The sequence below is a fragment of the Eschrichtius robustus genome, chromosome 20, assembly GCF_028021215.1.
Source record: "Eschrichtius robustus isolate mEscRob2 chromosome 20, mEscRob2.pri, whole genome shotgun sequence".
Taxonomy (NCBI): Eukaryota; Metazoa; Chordata; class Mammalia; order Artiodactyla; family Eschrichtiidae; genus Eschrichtius; species Eschrichtius robustus.
In genome coordinates, this window is record NC_090843.1 from 21,688,558 (window position 1) to 21,710,405 (window position 21,848).

The 21,848-nt window shown below is 43.4% G+C and overlaps 1 protein-coding gene across 1 annotated transcript in view; it reads left to right on the top strand.

The window, feature by feature from the left end:
• Positions 1–963: 963 nt before the first annotated feature.
• DHX8 (DEAH-box helicase 8) overlaps positions 964–21,848 on the top strand; it is a 28,013-nt gene continuing 7,128 nt past the window's right edge. Inside the window, exons 1-17 of the mRNA XM_068529750.1 lie at positions 964–1,301; positions 5,506–5,591; positions 6,412–6,484; positions 6,910–6,995; positions 7,963–8,072; positions 8,460–8,801; positions 9,182–9,326; positions 9,420–9,623; positions 10,317–10,404; positions 12,174–12,271; positions 13,253–13,400; positions 14,438–14,619; positions 15,793–15,987; positions 16,294–16,479; positions 16,605–16,815; positions 17,372–17,553; positions 19,783–19,923. Coding sequence (XP_068385851.1) covers positions 1,154–1,301; positions 5,506–5,591; positions 6,412–6,484; positions 6,910–6,995; positions 7,963–8,072; positions 8,460–8,801; positions 9,182–9,326; positions 9,420–9,623; positions 10,317–10,404; positions 12,174–12,271; positions 13,253–13,400; positions 14,438–14,619; positions 15,793–15,987; positions 16,294–16,479; positions 16,605–16,815; positions 17,372–17,553; positions 19,783–19,923 — 2,625 coding nt within the window. The 5' untranslated portion in view covers positions 964–1,153. The remainder of the gene's footprint in view (positions 1,302–5,505; positions 5,592–6,411; positions 6,485–6,909; positions 6,996–7,962; positions 8,073–8,459; positions 8,802–9,181; positions 9,327–9,419; positions 9,624–10,316; positions 10,405–12,173; positions 12,272–13,252; positions 13,401–14,437; positions 14,620–15,792; positions 15,988–16,293; positions 16,480–16,604; positions 16,816–17,371; positions 17,554–19,782; positions 19,924–21,848) is intronic.

Consider the following 21,848-nt stretch of genomic DNA (forward strand, 5'->3'; position numbering starts at 1 on the left):
CCAGAAGCAAAAGGGTCTGATTTCATCCCTTTTGATGAGACAGCCACTCACTTGGGGGTGCCCCTGTTTCCTCATTCATCACGCAGAGCAGTGTGGTGTGGGAAAATCCTCACCTCTGTCACATAGGAAAAGGGGGCCTGAAGCAGAAGCTGGGAGACCTGAGGTTATCGACTTTGGGTTCACAGCACAGCTGATATTTGGGGGAACAAGTTCTGAGAGGACTGAGGGTATTAGCATCCGGAAAATCGGGGGTTGAGAAGTGGTTTTCACAAGAGAGGGGCCAGGTGGCTCTCTGGGGTCTCAGACTGAGGAGATCTACGCTTGACAGACTTTACGGTGACCATTGTCTCAGTTTTGGGATTATAGCAACTGCCATTTGTAGTGTGTTTACTACGAGTCAGGCTCCTTGTACAGTTATCTCATTTGATCATCACCTAAACCTAGTTAGAGCAACATTATCCCAGTTTACAGATGAGAAAACTAAGCCCCAAGCGATTAATTTGCCCAAGGTCACTCAGCTAGATAGTGGAAGTATCAGTTTCTTCGTCTGTAAAATGAGTTAATGACAGAACTAGACTCCATCGCCTGCTGTTTTGTTACAGAATCGCTTGAGATAGTCATGACCCAAGTGGAAGCAAAGCCCCAGGAATATAGGGATCTGCTGTAAAGCGAATCTTGCCTTTTCCATACTTGAATTCGGGTACCTTTTTCAAGGCTTCTAAGGCGCGGTTCGGCGGGGTGGAGGGGAGTTCGATGGGGGGAGGTCGCGACCCCCTTTCCCCAGATCCCCTTGCGCAGGCCCCGGTCGCCCTCTGCCGACATAGGGCGGAAGCTCGTGGAGAATGAACGTTTCCGAGCCTGAGAGCGGGCCAAGAAGCTCGTTGGCCTGTAGAGGGCGCCTCCCTGTGTGCAGAGTAACCCACTCAGCCGTCCCTTCCTTAAGCACTTCCTGTCTGATCTCTATGATCCATCCGATAACGCCAAGAGAAGCTCCTGGAGATATCAATTTACCGTAAACAAAAGAGAGGGGCGCGGACCCGGAAGAGGAAGCTGGAGCGGGGCGGGAGCAACTCGGAAGGCCGGCAGTGAGGGGTCCCGGCGGGTACCGTAGCTCCGAAGGCGGGCAGTGAGGGGCCCGGGGCAAATCGTAGCCATGGCGGTGGCCGTGGCCACGGCGGGAGCCGTACCCGGAACAGAGCTGGGCCCCGCGGAAGAACTAGCCAAACTCGAGTATCTGTCTTTAGTGTCGAAGGTTTGCACTGAGCTGGACAATCACTTGGGGATCAACGACAAGGATCTGGGTGAGTCCGCGGACGTCCCTGCGGCATCTGGGTTTGGGCTTGAGGGAAGCGGAGGAGAAAGGGGATTGATGGACCGAGTGTGTGGGTCCGTGTGAGTCTATCTGTTTGTCAGAGACTTGGCCCAGGCAACCTGCGGCAGTGGCCTCCTCTTGAGAGCCCTCCAGGCCGAGCTGTTAGAAACCATTTCCCAGAGCTGTCAGTGAAACCTGGAGCGGCCATCGCTTTGTTTTTTTTTTCAGCCACAGGCAATTAAACAGCGTTAACGACAACAACGTAGAGCCACATGATGATGATGATGATATTCATGGCAGACACTTATTGGGTTCTCACTACATGCCAGATATGATGCTCAGTGTTTTACTTACATTATCTTATTTGGTTTTCATACCACTCTGTGAGATAGTATCATCTGTTTATAGATTAAGGAAACAAGGCTCCGAGTAATTAAGTAACACCCCTCAAGATCACATATCAAATGTGAGTGAGCCAGGTCTGGAATCCAGGTCTTTTGTAGTCTGTGGCTTTAACTGTGCTCTTGACCATTCATGCTTATACTATCTCTCAAGCACCAGTGTCTAGTGTCTGTCAAACATTAGACGTCTTGGGACAAACTGTATACAGGGAGAACCCAAACTGAGAAAATGGAAAAGACTGCGGTCTTACAGCTAAGGCCACAGGCAGGCGGAGTCCTTATGAAGGCAGAGGGATGGATGGGGTCGAGACCATGAGTGGAGGGATTTTTTGACAGGTACAGGGATGCTTCATCCATTTTAACAGGAAGGAGGACAGAATATGGTTGTAGATGCAGATGGATTTAGGGATTGGTGTAGGGAGATGAGGGAGAGAGTTCCAATGTGACTGTTCTGTTTTCTAAATGAAGATGAAGTCATCAATTGGAGGGATGGAAGGAAAGGGACACATGCATGCCAAAGAGGGGTCAGGGAAGTTAGATGTGTGATCTTGGGTAAGATGTAGTTTCTGTGAAGCTGTGTTTCTCATCTGTGAAATAGGTATGATACTGTGTTCTTCACAGGGTTAGTATATAGCACCTGTATATTTTAGTTCACTTTTCTCTTGCCTCCCATCAAGATGTGCCTATCCTGTGTCATTTTTCCTCAGTCTTCTCTTTTAGATAATAATGAGGTGATATTCTCATCAGTTTGTTATCTCTCTGGGTAATATGTTCCTTCATTCAGCAAACCTTTGTTGAGCTAGGGGCTTAGGAATACAGTAGAGAACAAGATAGATTCCCTTGGTCAGTGAGCTTACATTGTTTCTCTCTCTCTCTTTTGAACTACCTGTTCTAATGCCTTAGCCCCTTTTAGAGGAAACAAAAAGTTATTGAGACCAAAACTGCCTCGCCCCCACCTTCGAGGGCCACTTGCAAGTCCAAGTTGTCAGGTGCTATAGATCTGAGCTTCCAGCGACCCCCTCCTTGGGTTTGATTAATTTACTAGAGTGGCTCACAGAACTCAGAGAAACATTTTACTAACTGGTTTATTATATTCATTTATTTATTTATGGCTGAGTTGGGTCTTTTGTTGCTGCGCGTGGACTTTCTCTAGTTGTGGCGAGCGGGGGCTACTCTTGGTTGTGGTGCGCGGGCTTCTCACTGCGGTGGCTTCTGTTGTTGTAGAACATGGGCTCTAGGCGCATGGGCTTCAGTAGTTGTAGCACATGGGCTCAGTAGTTGTGGCGCACGGGCTTAGTTGCTCCGCAGCATGTGGGATCTTCCCGGGCCAGGGATCGAACCCGTGTCCCCTGCATTGGCAGGCGGATTCTTATCCACTGCGCCACTAGGGAAGTCCCTAACTGGTTTGTTATAAAAAGATATAACTCAGGAACAGCTAAATAGAAGGTATGTGGCAAGGAGAGAGGAGCTTCCATGCTCTCTGAGTGCCCCACTCTCCCCGAATCTCCATGTGTTCACCAACCTGGAAGCTGTCCAAACCCTGTCCTTTTGGGTGTTTATAGAGGCCTCACTGTATAGGCACAGTTGATTAAATCATTGGCCATTGATGACTGAACTCAATCTCCAGCCCCTCTCCCCTCCCCAGAGATCAGGTTGGGGCTGAAAGTTCCAGCCTTCTAATCTCCTGATTGGTTTCCCTGGCAACTAGCCCTCATCCTAGTTACCTAGGGGCTTTCCTAAGCTTATCTCAGGAACATAAGAAAAAAAAGATAACTTACTCTCTGCACTCAGGAAATTCCAAGGGTTTTAGGAGCTCCATGCCAGGGATGGCGACCAATATGTATTTCTTCTTATAAATCACAGTATTACACTGTTAAACACAGAATTACAAAACCAGTAACATTAAAAATACTAATATTGGACAAGTGTGATAGACAATATTGTTTTGATGAAACTAAATTGCCAGAGTTGGTTTTAATAACAAAAAGGTATATATTTACTTCTTTTGTGTTTTATTTGTTGACTTGATTCTTTTGATTTTGACCTTGATGTATTATCATTTAAAGCAGTCTCATTGTTTTTCCTGTTTTCAACAATGAGCTTGTTTTTAATTACTGATCCAGTTTTTGATACTTCAGTTAATTTAATGATGTCCTCATATAATTCTGAAAATTAAAAAAAAAATCCTCATTAATGACGGCTGCAGTATGAATATGCTGCTGACTGCTTTAGGATTGGCTCTTTTGAGCATTGTATGACTAGCACCATGTGACTTAGTTCTCCCTCCACATTTCTCTAAAGAATTTGGGCTCTGAAATCTGATTTCTGGATTCCAGTCCTGTCTCCACCAATTATTATTGGGTAAGTCACTGTCTCGAACCCTCAGCCTCCTCATCTGTAAAACAGGGACAATAATGGTACCTACCTATGAGGGTTGTTGTGAGACCCATGGTGATAACCTATGTGAAACACTTAGCCTAGTGCCTGGCATGTAGAAGATGTTTGAAAAGTCTTAACCACTGACCTTGTTGTTATTAACTTGTTACTTAAAAAAAGCTGATGGCATCTGGCTTTCACTTAATGTCATAAATTTCAGCATGGAAATGGTATGGTGTTACCAGTTTATAAGTTAGCTACCCAGATCTTCCATGTTATTATTATTTTTTCAGGATTAAAATCCAAATGAAGGGAATTTGCTGGCGGTCCAGTGGTTAGGACTCCATGCTTTCACTGCGAAGGATGCGGGTTCAATCCCTGGTCGGGGAACTAAGATCTCATAAGCGGAGCGGTGCGGCAAAAAAAAAAAAAAAAAAAAAAATCCAAATGAAATCATTAAAATTTTCTTGTAGAACTTACAGTGTGAGGCTTATTATCTCAGCCTATCATAATGCACTTTTCTCCTGAAAGTCTCGTAATTAATAGTTCTAATATTAGAAATGTTAAAACTAGGCCGGTTTGTAGAGAAAAATTTGGGGGAGAGGGGCAAGTGAGCCTTTTTTTTTTTTTTTTTTTAATTAATTAATTAATTAATTTATTTATTTTTGGCTGTGTTGGGTCTTCGTTTCTGTGCAAGGTCTTCCTCTAGTTGCGGCAAGCGGGGGCCACTCTTCATCGCGGTGCGCGGGCCTCTCACTATCGCGGCCTCTCTTGTTGGGAGCACAGGCTCCAAATGCACAGGCTCAGTAGTTGCGGCTCACGGGCCTAGCTGCTCCGCGGCATGTGAGATCTTCCCGGACCAGGGCTCGAACCCGTGTCCCCTGCATTGGCAGGCAGATTCTCAACCACTGCGCCACCAGGGAAGCCCGGCAAGTGAGTCTTTCACCGACTCTGATGTTGTACCATCCAGCAGCTGCCTGGCCCTCATATATAGATCGGGTGTGTCCTTTCAGAAACTGTAGAAAGCATCCTATTTGTGCGTGTGTCCATGTGTGCGCGCATGTACACATGCACATGGGCTCATGCTCTTGGACGTGGTTGCCTCTAGAATCTATATGGTGGAGTACATACGTAGCAGTTTCATGAAGAGAGTACAGTGATCTGGGACAAGGGGGTCTTCCTGCCTTAAATACACTCAAGGGCCTGATGAGCCATTTCTTCTTTTTACTTATGAAAATTAACTAGAATATACATGGATAATCTTGGTAGTCTAAATTCTTTCTTTACCCTTACTGAATGGTGGTCGTCGGTTTTTATGACTGTTGGATAGTCCAACTGGTTTTATTTTTAACATACTTGAAACTGATTTCTTGCTCAAGTCTCCATTCTTGTTGTAATCCCTTTTCTCATTTGCAGCTGAATTTGTGATCAGTCTTGCTGAGAAAAATACCACCTTTGATACTTTTAAGGCTTCGCTGGTCAAAAATGGTGCAGAATTCACGGTATGTGTATGTAGAGACCCCTGTTTTGTTTCAATGTCACTGTTGGATTTAAATTTTGGTAGTACATGCCAATCAAGTAAGCCATTAAGTGTGGTGTTTTCATGCCACTAAGCAGTGGTAATGTAACCAAATTACCTGTGACACCTTTCTAGGAAAATGGGGCAGGCTTTCCATTATTATTATTATTTTTTATTATTATTATTATTTTTTTTGTTTATTTATTTATGGCTTGTGTTGGGTCTTCGCTTCTGTGCGAGGGCTTTCTCCAGTTGCGGCAAGCGGGGGCCACTCCTCATCGCGGTGCGCGGACCTCTCACCGCCGCGGCCTCCCTGGTTGCGGAGCACAGGCTCCAGACGCGCAGGCTCAGCAATTGTGGCTCACGGGCCCAGCCGCTCCGCGGCATGCGGGATCCTCCCAGACCAGGGCACGAACCCGTGTCCCCTGCATTGGCAGGCAGACTCTCAACCACTGCGCCACCAGGGAAGCCCACCATTATTAAGTCTTTATGGGTATTTACATTCTTGTCCTGTGAATCAGGAAGTGAAAAGCAAGAGTCTAGGTTTGAGAGGTAGTTCTAAACCATGGGAAATAAAATGGTTGACGGGAACTAAATTACTTCCCCCAAAGAGTCCTAAATACTAGCTTTCTCTAAGGCTATGTTACTAGGTTCGTGCCATATTAGGTTGACACTCTATGCTTCATTTGTCCCAGTTAGCTAAATTCAGGTGCATAACCACTCTTTTCTAAAGGACACCCCTTTTCTTAGTGTTTTTAAGCACTGATCCAGGAGCTGACAATTTTTGTTGTTTCTTTTCAAAGGATTCTCTTATTAGTAACTTGCTGCGTCTCATACAAACCATGCGGCCTCCAACGAAGCCTTCCACAAGCAAAGGTGAGCAGAGCTCCTAGCCAAGCTTCATCTCCAGAATAGTTTAGATTGTAAGCGTCCTATAAATTGCGTTTATTTCCCTTGCTGCAGCTGCTGAGCAAGTAAATGTTCTAGTAAAATTTTCAAATGACTTAAGACAAAATTAAAATGATAAGACATAACCAATCAAATGAATACTGAATCATACTCCCCACCGCCACGCCGGGATAGTTTGTTAAGGGTTTTGTAATCAGTGTTGTTTTTTTTTTTTTTTTTTTTGAAAATTGAATTACGTTTATAGTAATGTATGTGAGTAATATGTAGGAAAATGTTCTGGTTTTAGTTTGATGCAAATCTAATGTTGAAGTTCTTTTGTTAACCACTAAGAGTATTAAATATATCTTTTTTTTTTTTTTTTTTAACCCCTTCATGTGCTTTAATGAAACAAGATCCAGTTGTTAAACCCAAAACTGAAAAAGAAAAGCTGAAGGAACTCTTTCCAGTCCTATGCCAACCAGACAACCCTTCTGTTCGGGTACTGTTACCATGAGAGGATGAGGATGTCTACTATAACTGCATTTTCCCCCCTCTCACCCCTTTTCTTTGTCTCATTAGTTATTAATTTTAAGTTTGTCTACACTGTAACATATTTTTCAAAGTGAAAGTGTTTGGTCCCTCCCTGAGCACATACTGCTGTATAGAGTAGTGTTAAAGGGTTCAGAGAACCATATTTTAGGGAAATGAGATTGGGAATTATGGAAAGCAGTGATTAGGGATATGGAATAAGTATGAAACAACTTAAGGTTCTGGAACAGATGCCTGATGTGCGAAATTAGATTTTTTTCCCCTCTATTACGTATTAGAAGATCCTATTTTTAAAGTGTTTTGATTTTTAAATTTCATTTTAGCAAGTATTTGTTGAGTACCTACTGTGTGCCAGGCACTGTTATAACTACCAGGGTACAGCGGTGAACAAAATAGACTAAAGTGTCTGCTCTCTTGGAGATTACATCTTAGTACTAGGGTGGGGACAGGAAATAAACACGTAAACTCCTCTAATGGGGAGGAGACAGGCAATACACAAGTAAGTAAGTATACGATATAGCTGATAGCTAATAGAACTATGGAAAAAAAAATAAAACAGGTGAAAGAGGGAAGGGAGTGTAGAGGGAGAGTTCCTTTCAAAAATTTTGACATCTATTTTCTGTTTATAATCATCACTTTCATGCTTTCACGGGAAGGGTGATATCTAATTGCCTTCCATAGGCTTGTATTAAGGACAAGGGGGATTTGCCAAGTGTAGAAATGATTTCCAGGAGCCTTTGCTCATTCCTTCTTCCTGTATCTCAAGTTGTGTTGGAAATCTCTGTCCTCTCTGCTTCTTCACATAAGTGGTCAGAAATGTAGGGGGTGTTAGATTTGTAGATGTACCTGAAGTACAGATTCTTGAGTGACTTTTCTTGTCCCCTCTTCTCCTAACTTGACTGCCTCTGCCCCTGTAGACCATGCTGGATGAGGATGATGTGAAAGTCGCTGTGGATGTCCTGAAAGAACTGGAGGCCTTGATGCCCAGTGCAGCAGGCCAGGAGAAGCACAGAGACGCTGAGCACCGGTTTGTCCCTAGCGTCCTGTCCTTTGGAAGTTTAGGATATGGTGATAGTTGAATTGTGGACCAGCCAAGCAAAATTTTGGGCAAGTTTACAGAATCTAGACTGGCCACGTACCATACTGTTGCATCTATTTTCATTGCTCCCTGTCGAGAATGTTTATGCAGCAAATGCTGAGGTGTTCAGAAGATAGAAATCCAGGTTGAAAGAGGCTAAATATGTTTGTGGCCTCCTTTATTGGCCTGCAGGGATGTCATAGTTATTGCAACTCTGGTTCAGTTCAGCATTTAGTGGGTACCTGCCATGTACATGGCACTGTGCTGGGTGCTTGGGAGGGCAAAGATGGAATTGGGCTGGTTTCTTTTTCAAACAGGTATTTGTTGATTTGTTAGGGACAAGACAAAGAAGAAGAAGCGGAGCCGAGAGCGAGACCGCGAGCGAGACCGAGACCGCAATAGAGACCACAAGCGGAGACACCGGTCCCGCTCTCGATCACGTTCCCGGACCCGGGAGAGGAATAAGGGAAAGTCTAGATATCGGTCCAGGAGCAGAAGTCAGAGTCCCCCCAGAGACCGGAAAGACCGAGACAAGTATGGGGAGAGGAATCTGGACAGATGGCGGGATAAGCATGTGGACCGCCCTCCCCCAGAAGAGCCCGCCATCGGGGACGTTTACAACGGCAAAGTTACCAGCATCATGCAGTTTGGATGCTTTGTGCAGCTGGAGGGACTAAGGTAATGGCTGGTACTCTTCTTTCACACCACTGAAGGACAGAATTTCTTTTATCACTGGGGATTGTCACATTCTAAAAAATTACTGTATCAGGTTGTTAGAAGTTGACTTTTTATTTGAAATGTCATAGAGCCATTTATTCCTTCTTCTGCCTTCGGGAGATCTGCCCTTTTGCTGGTTGAGACAGATGAGAATTTGTTGCCCCCGGCCCCCAACTTTTTCTCTGGGAGGGTGGTAATCCTATTTTATTGTTTGGCCACTTTCTTGGAACTTTCCTCTTGAGTTTAAGACCATTTCCCTTTGTTCATTTCCAACAAGGGTGGAAATCGGTTGGGGAAAAAGTATTTTAGGCATGTTCCAGACGTGTGTGACTCTCCCTCAGGAAACGGTGGGAAGGCCTGGTGCACATCTCTGAGCTCCGCCGGGAAGGCCGTGTGGCCAATGTGGCTGATGTGGTGAGCAAAGGCCAGAGGGTCAAGGTCAAAGTGCTGTCCTTCACTGGGACCAAGACCAGCTTGAGCATGAAGGTAGGTGAGATATCCAGCCTGTTGCCACAACGGATGGCCAGGGAAACATAAGAGGACAGCAGGTAGGCTATGTCCCTTGTTTTTGTGCCTTAGGATGTGGATCAAGAGACTGGAGAAGATCTAAACCCAAATCGACGACGAAATCTTGTTGGGGAGACCAACGAGGAGACCTCTATGAGGAATCCGGATAGACCCACCCACCTCTCCCTCGTCAGTGCCCCTGAAGTAGAGGACGACTCGCTGGAGCGCAAGCGCCTTACCCGCATTTCTGACCCGGAGAAGTGGGAGATCAAGCAGGTTGGGGCCGTTTGCTCTTATGGCCACGTAGTCATTCAGCAGGTAGCATGGTGTGAGGAGTGCGGGCGCTGGCGCATGATGGCTTGGCTGACTTCAGGCCGCTTACTAGCTTGTGATCCTGAGCCAGGTTACACTACCTCTTTGTGCCTCCACGCCCCCATCTGTAAAGCAGGGCCAGTGGTGACATTGTGGGGGTTAAATGAGTTGGTAGAAGTGAAGCTCTTAGGTTAGTGCCTGCCTGTGTTATGTGTTATGTAAATGTTCATTCTTGTTCTCATCATTAGTCAGTAAACGTAAAAACGCTGTTGGCCAGGCCACTGTGCAGATGCTAGGGCTATGAGGACCTATCATGGTTCCAACCCTTGAGGATCTCTTCTCCAGGGGAGGAGATAGATTGAAACAAATAACTGGGAAGGCTTACATATTACATAATAAGGAATGTGCAAAATGCTATGGAGTCAAGGGAAGGAGCAGATAACACATCCTGGGGATGAGACCCTTGAGCTGTGCTTTTGGGCACCACGTTGTCGTGCCCCCCTAGGGATGGGATATACGGTGTTCAAGGCCCTGCAATCCTGGGTCAGCAGAGGAAAAAACCTTGGTTTCCTACATGAAATCTCTGTATTAACTCTCTTACAAAAGAAGAGTTTTGATCTAGCAGGTGACAAATGCTTCCTTTTATCCTTTGGCTAGATGATTGCTGCCAATGTCCTTTCCAAAGAAGAGTTTCCAGACTTTGATGAAGAGACTGGCATTCTCCCTAAAGTGGATGATGAAGAAGGTAACCAGCCACTTAGATGGAGCAGGATAATGGATCGGGAGGACAGTTGGCAAGTTGAGCCGTGGATGGGGTTTATTTGTAGTTTAACCCAGTGGTTAAACTCATTTGTTCCTTGGGTCTCACCACTTATCTCTCAAAGGAAAAGGGTCTCCTTATGATGGAAGCAAAAAACTTCATTTTTCTGATAAATGTGTATATATTGTTACACTTGTTGCTTATTCAGTTTTTAGGATATAAAAAGTCATAATTGTATTTTGGGGAGTGAATTTGATCTCACATTTTAGTAATTGTTCTGTAAACCCTGGATCCGCCTAGATTACCTCTGAGTTGCCCTGGAACAATTTTTGACTTAGCCCATTGGCAATTTTTTAAAATTGTGAAATAAATTCCTTAATAAAGTGTATATAGTTTATATAACAATAACAAATGGACATCTGTGTACCTACCACCCAGTTAAGTAGAACTTTACCTACCAGCACCTTTGAAACCCATACATGCCACTCTCTGATTAGATCTTCCTCCTTCCTCCTTTGGGTAACCACCATTCTAAATTTTGTGTTAATTATTTCCTATTTTCCTTTAGCGTTTTACTATCTACTATATATCTATCCCTAAACATTGTATTGTTCAGTTTGTCTGTTTTTGAACTTTTTTTTTTTTTTTGAGTCACCATCATTCTTTCCATATTTATCTATGTTGATTTTTTGTTTTAAATTTATTTATTTATTTTTGGCTGTGTTGGGTCTTTGTTGCTGCGCACGGGCTTTCTCTAGTTGTGGCGAGTGGGGGCTACTCTTCGTTGCGGTGAGTGGGCTTCTCATTGCAGTGGCTTCTCTTGTTGTGGCGCACGGGCTCTAGGTGCGTGGGCTTCAGTAGTTGTGGCGCACGGGCTCAGTAGTTGTGGCTCGCGGGTTCTAGAGCGCAGGCTCAGTAGTTGTGGCGCACGGGCTTAGTTGCTCCGTGACATGTGGGATCTTCCTGGACCAGGGCTTGAACCTGTGTCCCCTGCATTGGCTGGCAGATTCTTAACCACTGTACCACCAGGGAAGTCCCTTTATGTTGATTTTTATAGTTATTTTTTGCTCGTTTTCATTGCTGTAGAGTTTTTCTGTATATAAATTTACCGTTATTTACTCATTTTACTTTTGATGGGCATATAGGCTGTCTTCTCGGTTTTTTTGTTTACCTTTATGAATAGTTCTATTATGAAATTCCTGTATTTGTCTCTTAATTCACATATGCAAGACCATCTCTTTCTCCTAAACATGTAGGAGGAGAATTTCTGGGTGGTAGGAAATGTGTGTATTCAACTTTACCAGGCAGTCCACATTGTTTTCTAAAGTTTTTGTACCAATTTACACTTCTACCATAAGTGTAAGTGAGTTTCTGTTGCTCCACATCCTTGTCAACTTTTGGTATTGTCCATTTGTCCAACTAAATTTTTTTGCCCTAATCTATCGTGGGTTAGGAGTTATTCCATATGAAGTTGGATGGCACATGCCTTAGTGCCGTTTAGAGTGTCAGACAGCGTTTTTCCACAGGCTTAACTTCTTTTGCAAAAAGCTCTGATCAGTTCTTGGGCTGGGGCACAAATGCCCTAGAAATGGCTGGCGGAGGGGGAAACAGTCACCTGCATTAGAGTTTTGACCTTGGGAGCTATCTTTGATAAAGATTGCTGATGCCTGTGGAAATGTATTGTTTTGGTGAAAACGGTCGGTCATTTCTCTCTTTTTTTTTTTTGGCTACTTCTTCTTTCGGGGGACTTTTAGATGAGGACCTTGAGATTGAACTGGTTGAGGAAGAGCCTCCATTCCTGAGAGGACACACCAAGCAAAGCATGGACATGAGCCCTATCAAAATTGTTAAGGTGAGAAACACTGAGACTCTAACCTGGACGTGTCAAGTGAACTTCTTTTCCTAAAACATCAGTTCAGTTTTTCAGAGCAGGTCACTAGCTCTGAGTAAGCAGAACTCAGGCCACGGGAGGTAGTAGTGACTGTTGGTCGGGGTCCAGAATATTTTTGTTTTAGAGGGAGATTGACTTGGCTTTGTTGTTTTTGCCTTTTAAATTCTTACACTCTCATTTTAGTGTGCTTTGGGAGGAAGCAGCGATAAATATGAGTGCTGGATCTACCGTCACTGCCTTTGCCTACGCTTTAGGGCTTGAGCCATTACCTTGCAGATTCAAGGGCAATTTTGAAGGGTTCACTTGAGCAATTGGGCCCCCCAGTAGAAAGCTATAGCACTGGGTGTTGTGGAGGGCAGTGTGAGGAGAAGAATTCACTGAATAATTATGATAAAATTTTAGGTTTGGAAAAGGGTATCTTAAAGATCTGCCAGCCCAGCTGATGCTTGTAATCCGCCCATATATCCCTCTGCAGTGTTCCTCCCACGTGGTCTTCTCATGTCTGCTTGACAGTGTTGGTGACAGGGAATTCACCAGCCCTTGAGGAGACCCATTCCATCCCCAGATGGATCTGATCAATAGTTCTTCTTTAGGTAGACCTGAATATGTTTTATTGAGGCATCTCATTGGTCTCAATTTTAGTTCTCAGGACCATTCAGAAGAATTCTTATCCGTTTCTTACATGTCCATTCTCTTGGGGTTCCCATCTTCAAGCCCAAAATCCCTAATTTCTTCAGTGATTTATCATTGTCCTTGTTCATTTTCTCTGAATATAGTACAGTTTATCCATTTCTTTCATGCAGTCTGGGATGTTAATATGAACTTTCTTCTGGGTGGGCCTCTTTTTAGATTTGAGTGGCTTAACATCTGTATTTTATTTCCTGGATATTTAATGCATGCTGAGATCCCATTCTGATGTTGCTTTGTCCTCTGTTGCACTAGAACCCGGATGGTTCCCTCTCCCAAGCAGCAATGATGCAGAGTGCCCTCGCCAAAGAAAGGCGGGAACTCAAGCAGGCCCAGCGGGAAGCAGAGATGGATTCTATTCCCATGGGACTCAACAAACATTGGGTTGATCCTCTGCCTGATGGTAGGACTCTGGGAGGGGACTGTGGACTTTTCAAAAAAAAAAAAATCTGAACTTTCACATACACAGGGAGAAGGCGCTGCCAGTACATAACTAAAGATTTAGCCTTGGCTTTGGTGATTTGGTTTTTCCCTTCAGTTAGAGCATGTTTTTGGTTTGTTTTGTTTTTTAAATGTTTTCGTAACCGTGGTCAAATCATTAGACTGGCTGTTTTCTTCTGAATAACTTAAAAATTTTTATTCCAAAGATAATGCAGCTTTGAAACTTCTCTTTTCATATAAATCTTTGTGGAGTAAATATTAACTGACTGCTGGATACAGTCATAACAAATACTTACTGTTTGTGTTAGGTACCTGGGTATACAACTGTGAAGAAAGCAGACATGATCCCTGCTCTATGAGGCTCACATTTTAGTGGGGAAAATGGATATTAACCAAATACTACCAAATTACTGACCAAATCACGATGAGTGCTACATAGATAAGAAGTACAGGTAGTATAGTTGGCTATCGTGGGTCACTTCCCTGGGAAGGTGGAGACCTGAAGGATAAATAGGACTTAGTCTGTCAAAGGGGCTGGCATGGGGTTTGGGGAATATGTTCCAGGCTGAGGAATAGCCTGTGCTGAGGCTGTGATGTGGGAAAGAAGACCTGTGTAGCTGGAATAGAGAGAAAGATGGGCAGAGAGGTGGGGGGTGAGTTGTGGCTGCCAGGAATTTGGAGATGGCATTAGGAGTTAGGGCTCAGTCCTAAAGTTCACGGGGAAATGCTGCAAAGTTCTTCGCAGGGAAGTGGCAAGATCAGAGTTGCATTTCCAAAGGATTATTGAGGGTGCCCTACGAAATGGATTGGATGGGGCAAGAGTAGACACGTGGTGAATTACGAGGCTTTTATAATAGTTCAGAGGAGAGAGATGGTGGCTTCAAGACAGAGATAGCAGAGAGGAGGGATGTACTGGAGGAATGTGATCTGTTGAGTGTGGGGGGAGGGGGCAGTGAGGTAGCATGAGGATGATACTACGTCGCCTGTTTTCCTTTGCAGCGGAAGGCAGGCAGATTGCTGCCAACATGAGGGGTATTGGGATGATGCCCAATGACATTCCCGAGTGGAAGAAGCATGCCTTTGGGGGCAACAAAGCTTCTTATGGAAAAAAGACCCAGATGTCAATCATTGAACAGAGAGAGAGCCTGCCCATTTACAAACTGAAGGAGCAGCTGGTCCAGGTGAGAAGCCCTTTATGATGTGTTGGTGGGGAAGTCAGGGTGTTTTCTAAAAGGAGGATGACATGTTTTAATTGAAATTAGCACATTTGAAGTGGCTTTTCCGAACGGGATAGGGAAAAAAACAACACTTCCAAGTACTTAAAAAATATGTATATATTAGTCTACACATTTTTTTTTTTCCTATGAGGAAATAAAATCTGTTTGAACTAGGGATCCCTAGAGCAAGTGGACAGAGTATTGTGTTGCACAGACAGATAGCTCTGGACAATAGAATAATGGGGATGCTTGACATTGAGGCAAATCTTTGCTTCAGATACTTATTTCCATTTTCTGGAGATCCGATTTAAGACCACTAAGCCTTCCCGAGGCAACTGAGTTTACTAGTTTCCAGGGAATCCTTTCAATGACATCTTATACATATACAACCAAGTACAAATATATATATAAACACAGATATTACATGTTTTATATGAGCTGTGTTTCTAAATGACAGCATATTATATGTACTGCTCTGTATTTTGCTTTTTCCCCTTAGTGATATAGCTCAGCATTGTTCCCTTTTTTTTTAGGTGCTTTGTTATGTGGATGTGCTCTGGCTTATTTAACTAGTGCTGTGTTAATAGACATATAGGTTGATGGATGTCCTTTGCTGTTATAAACAGTGTAGAAATCATGTGACTTTAGGGGGTAAAGTGACTTTATAGATTTGGGAATGGCAGTAGAAAGGAACATTGTATTTAACTTTTTTATTTACTACTGAATTCTTTAACCATGTTCATGTAATACTTAAAAAAATACATGTACGTATATAAAATATTAGTTCTATCTGGATAGTTATGCTTTTAGCATCATCTTTGTGTTTTTATGAATTTAAGGAAACCAATAAATTAAAAAAAATTTGAGTCAGTTAAAAAGAGAATACTCATAAAGTTTAAAGTTTTTAATTTGTTATACATGCGATTAAAATAAGAAAGAGCATTGCTCATAGAAAATCACCGTTAGCATTTGTTTCTATGCATAATTAAAAATAATTTAAACTCTGAATGTCATCTCACGTATGTATACTACTGTTTCTCCTTTTTCTCCTTTAGTGTTAGAGCATGATCAATTGTTTTACTCCAGAGTAATGTGTGGCAGATTTTAATGACCGTGTTTATGTTTGGTTGTTTTCAGGCTGTCCATGACAATCAGATCCTGATTGTCATCGGAGAGACAGGATCTGGGAAGACAACGCAGATCACCCAGTACCTGGCAGAGGCGGGCTACACTTCCAGGGGCAAGATTGGATGTACCCAGCCCAGAAGAGTTGCGGCCATGTCAGTGGCCAAAAGAGTGTCAGAGGAGTTTGGTTGTTGCTTAGGCCAAGAGGTAAGTGGTTGGCGAAGCTATTCTGAAAATGCCTGAAGAAAGTGTAAAGGCCCAGATCTCCACCTGTAAAATGCGAGTAGTACGACCTTTTTTCAGGTTTCTCCTGAGAGCGAGGCTTCTCATGGTCATCACTGATCTGTTCAGGATCAAATCCAAGGCAGATTTTACTTTGAGGAAATCATTGTACATCTTGGTCAAATTCTGTCTGTTAAGATTATGGGTAATAGCCTGGGCTAAAATCTTGCCTGGAGATTGCAAAACGGAGAGGTTTGTGTCTTAAGGTTTTGAGCTTCTGTTCTGCTTTAGGTGGGCTACACCATTCGATTTGAGGATTGCACCAGCCCCGAAACAGTTATCAAGTACATGACGGACGGGATGTTGCTCCGAGAGTGCCTGATTGACCCCGACCTCACTCAGTATGCAATCATCATGCTGGACGAGGCGCATGAGAGAACAATTCACACTGATGTGCTCTTTGGATTGTTGAAAAAGGTAACTAGGTGCTCTTTGCTGACCCTTATTCTCCCTGTTGGGAACTGAATTCTGGGAATTGGATTTGAGTACCTGTGCCTTTTTGGGCAGTCCTTTTTAGTAAGCTACATTGCGTTTCCCTTTAGACGGTTCAGAAACGGCAGGACATGAAGCTGATTGTCACCTCAGCCACCTTGGATGCGGTGAAGTTTTCTCAGTACTTCTATGAAGCTCCCATCTTCACCATCCCAGGTCGAACATACCCAGTAGAAATATTGTATACAAAGGAACCTGAAACTGATTATCTGGATGCCAGCTTGATCACTGTCATGCAGATCCATTTAACAGAACCACCAGGTAGGGGGAAAGAGCATTTTTTCCTCTTAGACCAAGTCCTAATGTGGGTATTTTTGCTCATCTTTTAAAAATATGCCTTTCAGGGACTTCCCTGGCAGTCCAGTGGTTAGGACCCCACGCTTCCACTGCCGGGGGCCCGGGTTCAGTCCTTGGTCGGGGAACTCAAATCCTGGAAGCCTCGTGATCCGGCCAAACAAACAAACAAACGAACAAAAAACGCAAAAAAACCATCTGTAGTTTAGACCTTTAAAAAAATGCCTGTTAAATATTGTTCTGTCTGTAAGTCTCAGGCTTGCATGTTTGAAATGGTGGTGATGAAAATATAAATAATGGTGTGCAGGGTTTAAATGCATCTATTTAAATATAGACACAAATTTTAAAAAATTTCAAAAACCGAAAACAAACAAATGAATAAACATGGATAGATGAAAACCTCTTCATTTGTCAGAGGTCAGAATATGAGTGTGTTTTCCATCGTTTGGAGTTCGGTGAATGTCACTGTGGCCTTTGTATAGGACACACACAGAGAAAGTCAATGCTTCTGTTCTCCTCTTAGGTGATATCCTGGTCTTCCTGACTGGTCAGGAAGAGATTGATACTGCTTGTGAGATCCTGTATGAAAGAATGAAATCCCTGGGACCCGATGTTCCAGAGTTGATTATCCTTCCAGTGTACTCTGCTCTTCCCAGTGAGATGCAGACCCGAATCTTTGACCCAGCTCCACCTGGCAGCAGAAAGGTAACACAGGCTCTTGTGCTCTGAAACCATGTGCTGTATGCAGCTGGCCCTAACGGGGATTGCTTAAGGTGTATGTGAGTCTTGTTTATTATGTTTTAGAAAGTGGTCCAACCAGTTTGCTAAGGAATCAGGGTCTTGTATGTGATCCTGCTCTTCTTCCTCTCTTTTCCTTCATTCGACAGACTTTTTCTTGAGCATCTACCAGGCTTTGGGGTAGACACCAGGGCTGCAGTCTGAGGACAGGCTTCTATCTGCTGTGGGACATCCACCGGTAGACAGGCCTTTAACATGTAGTGTGAACGTGCTGCTGGTGTGCTGGATGCCCAGAGGGGGAGCACCCAACCCCGTGTTCTTACAGGAAGTGAGGATCTAAGCTAGTCCTGAAGAACACGTGGATGTTCATCTAGACGAGAAGGGCAGGAGAACATGCATTCTGAGTAGACAGAACAGGCTGTGATCGCCGAGGGGTGAGAGAGTGTGGCCATTTCAGGGAGCTGTGTAGTTCCAGCAGCTGGAATTGACTGTGAGTGTGTGTATTGAGACAGTGGGAAAGGGGACAGATGGATTTTAAAATAATAGTTTTACTGAGATATAATTTACATACCATACAATTGTCCCTTTAAAGCATACAATTCAGTACACTTTAGTATAGTCACAGAATTTTTTTAGTATATTCACAGAATTGTGCAGCCATTATTTACCATTATTAATCATTAATCACCATTTATCACTACTGTTAAGTTTTAGAACAATTTCATCACCCCTCAAAGAAACCCTGCACCCTTTAGCAATCGTCCCCCATTCACCCCTCTGCTCAGCCCCTGGGAACCACTAATCCACCTTCTGTCTCTGGATTCACCTATTCTGGACATTTCATATAAATGGAATCATATAATATGTGGTCCTTGCGGACTAGCTTCTTTTACTTAGCGTGTCTTCAAGGCTCATCCGTGTTGTAGCATGTATAAACACTTCATTTCTTTTTATTGCTGAATAATATTCTGTTGTAGAACGGAGTGTACCACATTTTGCTTATTCATTCATCAGTTGATGGACATTTGGATTGTTTCCACATTTTAGCTATTATGAATAATGCTGGTATGAACATTTGTTTACAAGTTTTTGTGTGGACATTTGTTTTCACCTAGGAATGGAAGACAGATGGATTTTCTTTTTTAATTGAAATATAGTTGATGTACAACATTATGTTAGTTTCAGGGGCACTACAAAGTGATTTGACATTTGCATATATTATGAAATGACCACCACAATGAATCTAGTAACCATCTGGAAGACAGAAGGATTTAATAACATTAAGGAGGTAGAATGGTCAAGACGTAGTGGATGCCTGGAGGTTTAGGGAAGGGCAGAGGGGAGAAGTCAGGAATGACTACCAGTTTCTGGCTTGGGCAGCTGGATGGAAGATGGTGCTGAGGAGGGAAACGAGGAGGAGCAGGTTTGGTGGGAAGACGGTGATTCCTGCTCTGTTCTCTTCCTGGTGATGGCACTTCCCTCCGGGAGGGCTTCTGCAGCTCTCTGGCAGGTAGAAGCGTTTCAGGGCCGGTAAGATGCTGGCATGGGGTGAGGTGTTCTGGTGCCTCCTAACAATGACTTTTCTGAGCATTTGTGTTTTATTATCTGAACCTCTGGGTGGAAGAACAGTGGCAGTGCCAAGCTGAGACCAATAATCTTCTAGATCACGTATACTGCTGCATACACACAAACTGTGAAATTCCTCTGCCGCCTTATAGTTCATTTTATGATCAGAAAAAAAATCTCCCTCTTGTTCCACATACACAAACAGCCCATTTTGTAGTCCAGATGTCCCCGTGGGGGAAGAAAAATCTCATTTTGCACTGGCACATGTGATGCCAGGAAGTCTCTGCTTTCCCAGGGTGCTAGAAAATTAAAATTGTAATAATCAACATCGGATCTAGAAAATGAGATATGTAGCCATTTGCACCAAATGAAATTGGCTTTGGTTGGCCACTGCTTTTTCCTACTCCACTTCTCTCAGGTACCTCTCCCTCCCCAACCTAACCCTTAAGATGAAGGCACCTCCCCTTCTGCCCATTTGAGGCCAAACTGAGATTAAGTGCTCTCTAATCATCTAGAGAGAGGTAGAGCCGCACAATCCCTTTGGGAAGGTGTCTGAGTTCAGAAGTCTCCTTTCACACCTCTGGGCTGAGCCTGGGCGGCTCAATCCAGCTGTGTCCTTCTTGCCTGCAGGTCGTGATTGCCACCAACATTGCGGAGACATCGCTGACTATTGACGGCATTTACTATGTGGTGGACCCTGGATTCGTGAAGCAGAAAGTTTACAATTCTAAGACAGGGATCGACCAGCTCGTGGTAACTCCTATTTCTCAGGTATGGCAGCTTCTACCGGCAGCTTTTCTGAAAATCCTGGTTAGGGCTTTTCTGAAATTTTTTATGGTTTTGAATTTTGAATTTTATTGTTTTAAGATGCTGGCTGCTTTCTTGAGATAAGGGAGATTTTGTGTTGTTTGTTTTTAATCTCTAGAATTGTGTGTCAGCATTAAAAAGCACCATAAAACTGGAACTTAAAAAAAAAAAGAAATTGAATCCTAGCACCCTAGATGATCTAATATAAGTGGTAAGAACATATTTTTTAAAGTATGGCACTTAGCCACAGATCTGAGATAGTAATAATTCATGAGATGATAATGTGTTTCTTTGGTAATTATAGAATAATTTCCTACCTAAATTATATTTTAAAATGAATAGCCTGATCATCCCTTTTGAAGGCAGTTTGGCCACAATGTATCTGAAATGTAAAAGTTCATTTCTTTAACCTAACAGTTCTGCTTCTAGAAGTATATCTGAAAGTTACAAATGACTGAACACATATCCAAAGGTAATGGAAAAGGATGTTCACTGAAGCATTGTTTATATTGGAGGGAACCTGGAAAAATTCTAAATGAGCTCCAAAATGGAAGTAGTTTAATAAAATATGGTAAATTCATGCCATAGAATGTTATGTGACATTAACATGGTGGTGTGTATCTATATTTAATGGCATAAGCATATAATTCTGATATATCGTTTGAAAAAAGTGAGCTACAAAATAGCATGAGTAGTGTAATCCAATTTTTGTTTAAAAATAGATGGTGTGTGCTTGTGCACAGTGTATGTAAATGTGCCTGCGACTGAAAGCATGTAGGCGAAATGTTAGCCAGGGTTATTTCTTGGAGGTGCTGCTGGTCACCGTGCTGATGGGTAAAAGCACATACATTTTCTTCCCTGTGCTCTTATATATTGTCTTTTTAAAAAATTTTATTTATTTATTTATTTATTTATTTATGGCTGTGTTGCGTCCTGGCCTCTGTGCGAGGGCTCTCCCCAGTTGCGGCAAGCGGGGGCCACTCTTCATCGCGGTGCGCGGGCCTCTCACCGTCGCGGCCTCTCGTTGCGGAGCACAGGCTCCAGACGCGCAGGCCCAGCAATCGTGGCTCACAGGCCCAGTCGCTCCGCGGCATGTGGGATCCTCCCAGAGCAGGGCCCGAACCCGTATCCCCTGCACTGGCAGGCAGACTCCCAACCACTGCGCCACCAGGGAAGCCCTTTTTTTTTTTTTAATAGGGGTATAGTTGTTTTACAATGTTGTGTTAGTTTCTACTGTACAGCAAAGTGAAGAAGAGTTCCCTGTGCTATACAACAGGTTCTTATTAGTTATCTATTTTATATATATTATATATATTGTCTTAATATTCTATAAGAGGTATGTATTACTTTCATAATTTATAATACCGTAAGGCTGTTTTCATTTTGAAACTTCAGTAATAATAGCTAAGACTTGCAGGGTGCTTCCTAAGTGCCAGGCACTGTCCCAGCTACTTTCACATACATGAACTCATTATATTCTCAGTTGATCCTTTGTTGTAGATGTTATTATTATCCTCATTTCACAAATGAGACTGACAACCAGGGGGGTTAAGTGACTTGCCTGTTACACAGCTGGTGGAGCCAGGATTTAAACCTGGGCAGTCTGGCCCCAGCATGTGTACTCTGTACAGTTCTCCTGGGGGTGATACGTGCAACTCGCAGTGATGGAGAAATTATTTATTATCTGCTCTCCCTGATTTGGAGAGACACCTGTAGGATGCTGTGGATTCTGCCACGGTGCATGATTGCTGCCTGCCTTTGAGTGGGTAGTGACCTTTCATATTCCATCCTTTGGTTTGGAGCTGGCATAGGAATTTCTAAATCCTGATACTATTTATAAGACAGATGGTTTTGACAGAAAACGGCCCTCTTCAGATTGCTATTCACTG